This window comes from Delphinapterus leucas, chromosome 2 (genome assembly GCF_059928025.1).
Source record: "Delphinapterus leucas isolate spDelLeu-1000000601 "Yukka" chromosome 2, BTC_Dleu_Yukka2, whole genome shotgun sequence".
Classification (NCBI taxonomy): Eukaryota; Metazoa; Chordata; class Mammalia; order Artiodactyla; family Monodontidae; genus Delphinapterus; species Delphinapterus leucas.
In genome coordinates, this window is record NC_143130.1 from 114,953,314 (window position 1) to 114,966,174 (window position 12,861).

General features: G+C 38.0%; 1 protein-coding gene across 3 annotated transcripts in view; it reads left to right on the forward strand.

The window, feature by feature from the left end:
* The first annotated feature begins 10,562 nt into the window (after positions 1–10,562).
* The window catches only part of NUBPL (NUBP iron-sulfur cluster assembly factor, mitochondrial), a 329,067-nt gene continuing 326,768 nt past the window's right edge, over positions 10,563–12,861 (forward strand). The window contains exons 1-2 of one of the 3 annotated variants that reach the window (XM_089907582.1): positions 10,563–11,099; positions 11,673–11,820. In XM_089907582.1, coding sequence (XP_089763708.1) covers positions 10,992–11,099; positions 11,673–11,820 — 256 coding nt within the window. In that variant the 5' untranslated portion in view covers positions 10,563–10,991. The remainder of the gene's footprint in view (positions 11,100–11,672; positions 11,821–12,861) is intronic. The other 2 variants (XM_089907581.1, XM_022553631.3) reach the window with 2 other exon arrangements.

A 12,861-nucleotide genomic window follows, 5' to 3' on the forward strand; every position in this document is an offset into this window, starting at 1 on the left:
CTATAGATCTTAGATATGATGAAAGAAATGTTTGATATTTTTAATCTGAGATTTTTAGGAATGGATGTCTCTATAGGTTGATGTATTTTAATACTTTGTCAAGAAGGAAAACAGGGTCTTCTATGATCCAGGCCAGAAGAGATCCTATAAGTCTTTGTTTCTTCCATTTTGTATTGTTTATTCAGAGGGACTTTGAACAATAATTTCCTAGGCAGTACCTGGGGATAGAGTTGCAGACTCTATGGACCATGAAAAGTCAAGAATCTAGATTCCAAAAGACAGAACAGAAACCATTTCCAAGGTGAACTAAGGATGCTAAATGTGAAAAATCCATGTATTATTCTGTGACTTATGTCCTATTTAAGGAAGGCAATAAACTGTGTGATTTTTTCTTCTATGTAGCATCTTTAAACTATTTTTTTCTTTCTTTTTTTTTTTTTTTTGCGGTACGTGAGCCTCTCACTGTTCTGGCCTCTCCCGTTGCGGAGCACAGGCTCCGGATGTGCAGGCTCCGCGGCATGTGGGATCTTCCTGGACTGGGGCACGAACCCGTTACCCCTGCATCGGCAGGTGGACTCTCAACCACTGCGCCACCAGGGAAGCCCCATCTCTAAACTATTTTGCCTTGGTTTTTCTCAACATTATTTTAGGAAATGTGAAGCTTTACAACTTTGTTCTCTTCAATTCTTATTTTAATTCAATATGAGCTTGGAAGATAAATCTACAGATTATTTAATTTAATCTCTTCATGTTGTATACGAAGTAATAGTTAAATGATTTATTCAAGATTACTTAGCTAGTTAGTAGCAGAGTTCTGCAATATTCCAGGCTTTCCAACCTCTCTACTCCACTGATATTTCCACTATGATTTGCAGTCATAATAGCTAACCAGTGAGTAATTCCTGAGCCCCTATAATGTGCCTAGCATTGGGCTATTTATAGATGATATAAATTATCATTATGATATAGCTCTGATCCTCAAATACCATAGAGTTCTGTGTAAGACAAGAAACAATTAGAAAACAGTAAAAGGCAATGTATAATAATGTTCCAAGTTGGATCAAATTTTGGATAAAATGCTATAAATGCATATAGAATTAATACTGTGACTCATTTTAAATAAATCTGGCTGTGTTAGAGCAATATAGAACTGTAATTGAAAGCAGGTTGTACAAGAGAGATCTGCAACAGGCTAGCTGTATAAAATGAATGAAGTCAAATTGCACCTTAAATTCATGCTCTGTTAAATAAAATGTTAACAGTTGTTAAGAAGGTGAAGATTAATGCTTGATGAAATTATTAGAGAAGGCTTTATGGAAGAATTAGGGTTTGAGACATAATTTCAAGGATTGATGGAATTATAAAGGGCGAAGGGGATTATAAACTATTATAATTGGGATACAAACACTATTTTAATGAAAATTTGAATACATTATAAATTAAAATGTAATTTTAATGCAGTTCAAGAGAAGGCCATTAAATATCTTTATGGGTTTCTGAAATAAGTTACTTTTAACTAAAGCTAGTGAAGCCTAAATTTATATGAGAAGGTTAAAGGTGGAAAATGCCTACTGAATTAAGCAGTTGAGTAGAAATTTACGTTTTTTCCTGCAGAGGTGGTGCTATTTTGCCTAGGTGCTTCTTCTATGACAGCTGGTCCAAATGGAATATTGTTTTTTCAACAATATTCCTTAAAGGTAATGAGAGACCTGTATTTCCATCTTGCTTTCAACAATTTGCCCTAAAAAAAAATAAACTAACATCTCTGACTCCGTATTTCCTTATCTAGAAATGGGATTAATAATAACTTCACTGCCAACCTCATGGCAGTTGTGAAACCTGAGCAGGATAATGTGTGTAAAAATGCTTTCTGTATAAGATTCTTTCTTATATATAAGAATCTTTCAATATAAGATTCAGTAAGTAGTAAGAATTTTACAGATTATGGTCTAATGGAGATTCTATGAAGATATTTTTAGAGATAAATACTGCAGAATTCTCTGCAGCATTGACTTGGATTGTTTTCAAAGATTCTAATAAGCACTATGTATTATATTTTTCCTGGGGTGTAGATAACTATATATGTGTGCAGTATGATTAGTTGAATGCTTCATATGTACTGAATCATCTTTCATAAACTGGGCTGATTTACAACTATGCAGTTAGCTGTTATTTAGAGTGTCATTGGAAAATTGTTTGTGTTACTTTTTATTTATACATTATATACAAAAAATTGTTTTCTTCATATCTGTATCCACTCTGTAATGACCTAGATAAGAAAATAATCTGAAAAAGAGTGGATATATGTATATGTATAACTGATTCACTTTGCTAAACAGCAGACACTAACACAACATTATAAATGAACTATATTCCAATAGAAATTAATTTAAAAAAATAAAAAATCCACACACATACAAAAAGAAGTAAGTTCAGTTGTTACTAAGAAAAACAGATCTTGGTTTGTGATGTAAAGAGAGTCTTCAGTTCACTGCCTCCGTGTCCCTATTCTCTAGCATCTGATACTATAATCTTATTTTATGGGGTTTAATAATTAATATTATAAAAATTAATAAATTATCAGTGCTCAAATAACATTTAACTCTTGACAAATGTTCAAAATACACAAAGGACTTGATTTCTTAATAAAATATGCATATTTTTTCATATGGCAAAAAAGAATTGCCCTTTTATGTCAATTATATTTCAATTAAAAAAAAAAAAAGAGAGGGACTTCCCTGGTGGTGCAGTGGTTAAGAATCTGCCTGCCAATGCAGGGGACACGGGTTTGAGCCCTGGTCTGGGAAGATCCCACATGCCACGGAGCAACTAAGCCCCTGCGCAACTAAGCCCCTGCGCCACAAGTACTGAGCCTGCGCTCTAGAGCCTGCAAGCCACAACTACTGAAGCCTGCACACCTAAAGCCCGAGCTCTGCAACAAGAGAAGCCACTGCAATGAGAAGCCCGTGCACCACAATGAAGAGTGGCCCCACCTTGATGCAACTAGAGAAAGCCCGCATGCAGCAACGAAGGCCCAACACAGACAAAAAAAATAAATAAAAAGATAATTGCCTATAAGAAATCATACATTGACTATATTCGTATTTTTTTAAAAAATATTTCAATCTTTTCTTTGTGGATTACACATTTTTTAAAAATTTATTTTGCTTATTTATTTGGCTGTGTCGGGTCTTTAGTTGCAGCGTGAGGGGTCTTTGTTGAGGTGTCTGGGATCTTCCGTTGATGCACGGGCTTCTCTCTAGTTGTGGTATGTGTGTTTTTCCTCTCTCTAGTTGTGGCGTGCGGGCTCCCGAGTGCATGGACTCTGTAGTTTGCGGCATGTGGACTCTCTCATTGAGGCGTGTGAGCTCAGTAGTTGTGGCGGGTGGGCTTAGCTGCCCCAAGGCATGTGGGATCTTAGTTCCCCAACCAGGGATCAAACCTGCATCCCCTGCACTGGGAGGTGGATTCTTTACCACTGGACTACCAGGGAAGACCCCTTGACTATATTCTTATTGAAGTCTGGGTTACTGAGTAGTATTAGTTATCTATTGCTGTGTAACCAATTACCATGAACTTGGTGCCTTAAAACAACACATTTATTATCTCACAGTTTCTGTGGGTCAGAATGTAACAGAATCCATTGCTTCGTGATCTCTCACAAGGCTGCAATCAAGGGGTCAGCCAGGGCTTGAGTCTCATTTGAAAGCTCAACTGGTAAGGATCAATTTCCAGTCTCACGTGGTTGCTGGCAGAATTCAGGTCCCTGCAGGCTGTTTTCCTGAGAACCTCAGTTCTTTGCTGGCTGTCAGCTGTTCCTTTCCACGTGGCCTTCTCCATAGGCAGTTTACAACATGGCACCTTGCTTCGTCAGAGCCAGCCAGGAGGTCTCCTAGAAAGCTAGAAGTTACAGTCTTATGTAATGTAATCACAGAAGTGACATCCTATCACCTTTGTTGTATTCTATTGGTTAGAACAAATTATGTGTCCTGCTCACACTCAAGGGGAGGGGATTACACAAGGGTGTGAATGCCAAGAGACAAGGATCATTTTGGCTATCTTAGAGTCTGTTGGAAAAGAACTGATTAATTTGACATATGACATAAGCTACAAAGAGAGACGCCCACTAAGAAATTGTACTCAATTAATTCTATAATCCAGAAAGAATTGGTGGGAATGGCTTAATAGAATTTTCCAGTTAGCAATACAGTATCACAAACAAATAAAGGTAAACTACTAAGCACATTACTTTTTCTTTACTATTCTGCTCTTTCTCCAGTGCTGTCAGCTGTGAAATGAGATAGCCTACATCAGACCCTGGAAAAGTGCTAAAGAGTTGTACTTCAGAAAAATGTTAGAGGAAAATACAATCATATATATATATATATATGTTTTAGCAGTAAATGGTATATTTCAGCAGCAAATGGTGTTGATTTTGTTATATTGATAAATGATATCTATTAAAAATGGCATTTTCAACAGCACGTTGAATGTTAGTGTGTTGAATGCCAGCATGTTACCCCACAAAAATAGCTCGAGTTAAATAAAATAGTAATTCTTGGATGATTAGAAATTCACAAAAGAGATTCAGTGTGGCATTAATGTAATAAGGTTGTTGACTTTGAGTACCTGACAAAACTTCACCAGGTAATTAAAAGAGCTCTTTGTATTCTTAACAAGTCAAAACAGCAGCTATTAAACAATTTAGAACAATTATGCACAAAATGAACATTTTCTGTGTAAAAACATTTTTATCTGTTTTGAAGACTAGCAAAGACTGGAAAGCCTAAGATGGGAGAGATTAGTAATTATCACTTCAGTGTTTGGATTGTTGAGTTATAGTTAGTGGATGGCCTCTACGACTGAGAATAAGTTCCTTAGCCTGAATGGGTGGTCAGGAAAATCTTATTTTGTTTTTATTTTTAAGCTGCAGAAGAAGATACCATGGAAAATGGACCCAAATACTGCCTGTAAGGTTGGTTGGTATGAACTGGAGCATTTCCAACAGCTTAAGAGTTGTGTGGAAGGCTGAAGACAAAGATACACTTCATAGTTTTAAGTTTGCCCGTCTGTCTTAGAGCACATTGATATTGTAACCCTTAATGTCGGTATTTCTGCTCTATTGCTCTAAATCAGACTATATTTTGAGACATTAGAGTGATTTGGTAGGAGTTCTTCACTTACATAAAAGGATTGAATAAATTTTGTGCCTGCAAAAATTTATTATGACATATCATGTATAATATCTATGGTTAATAAATCCTAAATAGAAAAGGTCAATGAATGAATTGACGAGATTTGGTTCTACAATGCCAAGTAGACTAAGATATTATGTAAGCCACATGATTATAGAGGACATTCTCACATTGTGGTCGCAGCTTAAAACAGACAAAAATCTACATTATCTCCTTTTTCCTGAGGAAAATAGAACTTCACATTAGCTGAAGTGTAGGTTTGGTATCTTGATGGGGCTCTGCTTTGTCATTGTCCTTGGAATGTTCTCTAAAGTACACAGGAAAATTCTCTTCTGAGTACAGAATGAAGTAATGTTTTAGCAAAGTCTTGTAGAAACTTATGTCTTCTCATCTCTAGTATGCAATTGAAGGGTAGGAAGGACACGGCTGAAAAAATATAGGTTTGGTACTTGGAGAAAATGAAATAAAAAAGCAAAAGCCTGGGAATACTAAGGCCCTGGTTATAACACATATTTGCCTGAGGTGACAAATACTTTTCCTAAATTCTGATAGTGTGGCTTCCATTTCAGGATAGGATCTTCTTTGAAGCTTTAAGCATTAAAAAGAGACTATATTCAGTTATAACATGAGCCCTTGACCTTTGTCCAAGGATTCAGTTCAATCTTATAAATCAGAAATTCAAATGTCAAATCACCCATGATTTATCCTGCTTTGGATACTGGCATTTAGAAACCCATCCTGTCTCATTCTAGAGGTGGAGTTTTAGTCATTTGGAGGCGTATTCCCAGGTGCCCATTCAGTCTAAGAACATACAGATATCTCCCCCTCTTTTACAAAGTTCACTTTATGCCACTTTGGTTTTATGAAGGACCTATATAAGTACCTATTTTCACTAAATGAAAGAAATCTGAAGAGGATTTTTGTTTTTATGAAAAAAGGTGAAAAGTGAAAATAGCATTCAGCATTTATTTTACAGTGAGTGGATATGGAGGCAGTGCCTCCCTGAGCAGCGAGAGTGGCATCCCAAGCTCCTTCTCCGGGAACTACACTCAGCGTCAGGCTACCATAGCTTGGAACTGTGTCTGTGAACATCTGTGCTTTATCTTGATTTATTTTGTGCATCTGTTAGTAAGATGTGTCCTAAGATGATTGCTTCTTTGCCTTACACCATTTCAGCTTACAAAAGGTTTCATAGGAACTCTCTGTACGTACATTTGCTTTGTGTAATTAAAAAAAATAAGAATGAGGAGCTTCTTTTTTTTTTTTTTTTTTTTGCAGTACACGGGCCTCTCACTGTTGTGGCCTCTCCCGTTGCGGAGCACAGGCTCCGGACACGCAGGCTCAGCGGCCATGGCTCGCGGGCCCAGCCGCTCTGCGGCATGTGGGAACTTCCCGGACCGGGGCATGAACCCGTGTCCACTGTATCGGCAGGTGGACTTTCAACCACTGCACCACCAGGGAAGCCCAAAGAGCTTCTTTGACAGGACTACTTTATGTGAGCTGAGGTACTGAAAGGCCAGCAAAGCCTTCAATATGGGAAAATCCACAAACTTTCTAGACCAGGTTTCCTACAGAGAGACTGGCTCATTGGGAAGCTATTCTCCTAAGCAGAATTACTCTATATTTTAATGTGAAATTTGTATTAGATGAAGATAAAGCCAGTTTCATGCTTAGTCATGAATAGACAGATTTGGAAACAAATCACACCATGGGGCAAAGTAGGGTCAATGAATGGGGTTGTCATTTAGACAAGTCCATAGATGGGGTGGGGTTTTCTTTTCAGGGAGCCCTTTGAACAGGATGAGAGGTTCAGTTGGGGACAGTCACCTTAAACTGAAGGAACTAGCACTAGTTTTCGAGCTTTATTTAGAATATTCAACAGTGACTGGAAACTGTCCACAATACCTTATTCTTCCTTAGTGAGTTGAGCAAAGGAATGAAACACTGAGGCAGTCCTGAGGCTTATGGGCAGGGAATAAGGCAGGCTCCTCATTTGTGGGTATCTGAACTTTCAATGAGTCCTTGGTCACCTGAGAATATAAATATATACATACATATATGTATATATATATGGATATATATGTATTTTAGGGAGGGTAATCTAGCAGATACAAATACTTCCTTTCTAGAAAACAGTATAAGATATTACCCCACACATAGGAGACATACAAAACAATCCTCTTTGTTTTGATCAGTATTTGTAAAATTCTCTCAGGGTGGTAGAAACTTAATCTTGATAAGTACAAATTCCACCATAGATACCAGGGTTGTGTCTATGTAGTGTCCAGATGTCCACATGGTGATGTGAATTTAATCCTCAAGGTCGTTATCTATCCATACCAGCATCCATTGTGATGCCACACGCTTAACCATGAAGCTTGTTGCCAAGTCTTGACCATTTTCTTGACATTAAGCTCTCTTTAAGGATCAGCTTTCTCTCAGCCAGTCCTGTGGCTCTTTGTAGGGGGCAAACCCTATGAAGCTGCCTCAGGCTATCTGCCTAAACACAACACTCAACCATTTTCATTCTGTGGTCCTGCCACTACACTGAGTTCTATCTGGGAATGGGGGCATTGATTTTGTTGTTCTTACATCCCCCAAACTGATTTGGGGCTTTCTTGTTCCCCTTCCTCACTGGGGCTGAATCTTGGGGGAGAGGCAGTAAAAGTGTATGGAGTTCTTTCTTAGGAGCTGTAATAGGCACAGATTATTCTCACTTCAAATGAGAGAAATCCTAACCAACAATGGTTTAAACAATTAATTATCTCACAAAACAAGAGGTCTGGAGACACAGGCCAGGACTGGCATAGCAGCTTCACTATATAACCAGGAATTCATCTTCCTGCCATACTTCCACTTTGTTACCCTCAGCTATTGGCTTTTGTCATTGTGTTTGTCACCACTGTGCTTGTCATGTCCGAATGGGGAAGGGCTATATGAGGTACAAGGAATTATAAGGGGAAAATCCTCTATAAATGTTACAAAATATATCTCACCATGGTTACAAGTACACAGAAACCCACCCAAATTAGGCCAAGGTAGAAAGAGAATTTGTTGGTTGGATGTAAGTATATTTCATGGACCTAAGGATAGGAAGTATAGCTGAACTTCACTGTTGACTAGAAGCAGGAACTGGAAAGCTGTTATGGATCAGTACAGCTGTTATCCCTTCCTTTTCTGGGCACATGATCTCTTATGGTCTGCTTTATTTTTCTTTCTTGGCATTTTCTACTTCTCTGTGTACAAAGTAGAAAATGGTCACTTTAGCCTTATCAAGTTCAAAGGCAAACTAAGATTGAGTAGCATCTCTTTTGCTTTAAATTCTCTGGGGAAAGAATATGATTGGTCCAATTTTGGTGGTATGTCAATCTTTAATCCAATCAGTGACCATGGGGATGGGGTCAAATGACTTAGCTGTTCTTAGGAACTAAGGGAGAATACTCTTGAGAAGGGACCATGTGTGTGTGTGGGGGTGGGGGGGCAGTGGTTGTTGGAGAAGAAACAATGGACAGCTCTACTACTCTCTTGATACCCTAATCTGCTGAAGGATAAATCAAATTAACCATTCATTCATTCTACAGACATTGGTCTCACTTGTTCTTCCCCTTATGCTCTCTCTCAGAGTGTCAGTACCGCTCATCTAGTTGCCTATATTATAAACTCTGTACAACCCAATAAGCAACACAACAGCTAATATTTATTGAGTATGTGTACTATGTGATAGGCATTCTATGTGCATTATTTTAAATTCAACCGCATAACAACTCTACAAATAGGTATTATCTATTTTATAGATAAGCAAAGTGAAATTTAGAGATGTTAAGTCAAGCTTTCAACATCTCTTTCGGATTACTGCAGTAACCTCCTGTCTCCCTGCCTCTGATCTGACTCCTCCTATCCTTTTTCTGCCTGTCAATCATAGTGGTATTTCTAAAACACAAATCTGATCGTGCTGCTTTCCTGCTTAAAACCCTTCTATGGTTCCCTCAGGATAAAGTCCAAATTCCTTTGCATGATGTATAAAGCCTTTCATGATCTGGGTAGCTATCACCCTACCAATCTCTATCCTCATCTCTTTCAGTCTTGCACCTCACAGTCTATCCTTAAGCCACACCGATTATTTGCAGTTCTTAACAATTCATTTCTTACTTCTGCACAACAACCCTATAGCCATTCTCCCTGCTGACTCCTACACATTACCCACACGCAGGATTAAGCTTAGATGTTACCCTATTCAGAAGCCTTCTCTGATTGAATTCAGTGCCCCTCCTTTATACTTTTGTATCACTCAGTGATTTTCTCCTATACTTATCACACCATACTGTAATTGTTTGTAAACTTATTCTGTCTCTTGCACTGGATTGTAAAGTCATTGAGTGGAAAGATTATGTCAGGTTTAGTATTGAAAACCCTAAGATTAGGGTAGTGCTTGGTGCATAATAGTTGCTCAATAAATATTTGTTAAATGAATGAATCTTTGGTAGAATTCTGGAAGAACTCGAAAAGCTACCTGGAGAGAAAGAGATATTCAATATTTCTTGTTTAGTAAATGGATTATTCTGACAGCTATTTCCCCTTAGCCCTTTTTTTTTGGCTTATAATTTATAAAAATTGAGCAGATGCAAATTGAAAAATTGATAAAATTAACTGTGAAAACACATCACAAAGTAATAAAATAAGAAAGTGATATAAAACAATAAATAATGGTGTTAAACCTAATGTAAGAAGAAGAATGCTGAATGCAGTGACAAAGTTGTGAGATTGGGGGAGAAAAAGCAAGGAACTGAAAATTCTTTTCACTGCTTACTAAATTGAATGTATATTGCTGGTAATATTTCATTTAATTCTTACAATAATTCTTTGAGGTTGATATGTTATGCCTGTATTAAAACTAAGGAAATTAAAGATCAGATTAGAGCAAAATAAACTGAATGATTACACAAGAAACTCTCTACAGATAAGCACATAAAAGAAATGAAAATCAACCTTAGAAAATATTGTGGAGAATATGCGAAGGTAAACCACTCTACACCCTAAATGATTCTTTTGCTGGGTCTGGGCTCCTGTATCAGCTTTCCAGCTTTCTCTCCTAAAGCGATTTCCTTCACTTTCACCTTCTTTGAATGTAGGGATATGTCCTTCCTTTTACCTGGATGAATTCCATCTCCTTCCTCAAGCTTTGTCTCACTTTAAGTTGCTTCTTGAGTGAAATTTGCTTCATTAGACCCGCTTTCTGATTTAATTAAACTTTTTCGACCCTAGCAAAGCACCCCGACTTCTCTCTCAGAGAATTATCAGCAACACAGCAGTAAATGTCAACACAAAGCCGACTATTACTGTAGATCACTCAGGGGGAAAAAAAAAAGATAAAATCCTTAACAGTGGCAGTGTTTAAGTGACTATATTCTGCGCTGTGAGAACGCCTGGGGTCATTTTTAACTTCCACCATTTCCTACTTCTCAGTTGGGTCAGTTTTCTAAACTTTCTAAGTCTCAGTTTTCTTACTTATGAAAAGAGGATCCTAGTAAAAGTCTCCTACCTACCTACTCCAGAACTCCTGTGAGGGCCAGATTAGAGGAGGTACGTGAAAATGCTTCCCAAACATTTGGTAAAACGCTGTAAAATGTTTGTACCTGGCTACAGACGAGATCACGACAACAAGTTGTATTCCTGTGTTGAAGAAACTCAAAGGAGGCTAGTCGTTAAGGAGAGGAAGCCGAGCGTTGCCATGTGACGTCATCACCCAGCGCTTGCCGCGACGGTTTCCGGGTTGGGCTCAAGACAGCATTCCGCGTCATGGGGAGTTGGCGGCGTTTGCTGTTTTTTGGGGGGGCGTCGCTTCGGGGCTGCGGCGGGGCCTGTGTCCCGCTTGGGGGAGGCCGAGTGTTGATTTGGGGGCGCCAGGTCCGTGGTGCTGCAGAGCAGGTGGAGGCGGGCGGGTCCGAGACGCTGGGGCGCCAGGGCTGCGGCTGCTCTGCAATTGCCTCTTGCCGAGGACTCACTTCACTGCCTCGTGGGTACCCGCCCACTTGGCGGCTCAGTGAGACCCCAGTTCTGGACGTCCTCACTTTCCAGGCGGGCCCCCAGTGGGACCGGGCCGAGGCTTAGAGGGGCGTAAAATAGATGGTTAGAACATGGATGTGTGACTTGCACTTGTTTTCTTAGTGTTGGTTTATTTAGAAAATAGGTTAAAGAGAAGGAAAACACGTGGAGGATTTAACTCCGGAAAGAGGCAGCTTACTTTCCATTTTTAACGTCTGCGTATCCTGGCAAATAAATTTCAATTTAAACAATGTGTCTGTGCAATTGTGATCAATAGCAATAGGTAAATAACACTAAAGGCCTAAATAGTGGAGATGAGCAGAATTAGAGTAGAAAAGAAAGCCCTGTTAATTGCAAATACCGAATTGTTTTTGCTTTTACAGCGTGATAATGGAGATGGCTTGTTTTAAAACTGTTTTTTTTCTTCTTCCTAAGTTCTCTGGTGCTGAGAGTGAGACCCTAAAACAAAGAAGAACACAAATCATGTCTCGAGGACTTCCAAAGCAGAAACCAATAGACGGTGTTAAACAAGTTATAGTTGTGGCTTCTGGAAAGGGTGGAGTTGGAAAGTCTACTACAGCAGGTATTATAGGATATTAATTCTCATCTTGATTAGGACTTTATGCCAACTGGCAAGTGCACAATATTAAAATTATAGTTTTGTTCTTAAAAAAGTATTCGTGAAGTTCCTAACAGCTGCTTCCTTAGGATGAGGAGTTGGTAGTGATTGGGAGTTTAGATTTTGGAGTTAGACAAAACTAGATATGTAGCCAGGTCTTTGACTCCTTAACTGAGGAAAAGGTGGTCAGGTTGCCCATTACATCTTCAGTTTACTTAACTGTAAAATGGCAATGATTATAATCTTCTTCATAGGATGGTTATGCAAATTAATTAAACAAGCTGACTACTTAGCCCACTGTCTCATACATAGTAAGTACTCTATATTTGGTTGCTGTTATTATTATTATTAAACATTTAGTAAGTTTAACACTAAATTTATTTCTGTTCTTTGACGTTCTTTTCTAGTCTTTTTCAGTGTACACATAGCTAAGTAGTTGCAATGAGATTGTTTACATTACTGTGGTTTATTTTCATTTAACCATAGTATAATTTTCAGCATTTATAAAGTCAACATAGATCTAATATTTGAAAATGTTTTAATTATTTAAAATATCTTTTAAGCTTTGTATCTTTTATATTAATATACTGGAGCAGAGAATTTGTTTTTTGGTGGCTTTTAAAAATTGATTATAGATTTCATTGTGACTGAAATGCTGCTTTCAGAACCCATAAAAGAAGTGCCCCCAGAAATAGAAGAGTTACCATCCAAGACTAATGACCAGGTATTCCCAGATGTCTTCAATAGAAACTTTTTATTTCTAACAAAAATTTTCAGGGTAATAATGTAAAAAGGTAACTCCCCTCCTCCCAATTCAATTCAACAGAGGCAACTTGTATTATTAATTTGGAGTCATAAAGCTCTCAAGTCTTATTGTTGCCTCATTTAAAATTTTCAATCATTTTAATAGGAATGGCTTAATTCAGATCTTATCCAACCTATCTTTTTTGCAGTTGATTTAAAAAAAGTAACCATCCTTATTTCATTTTGTTAATTTTGGCACAG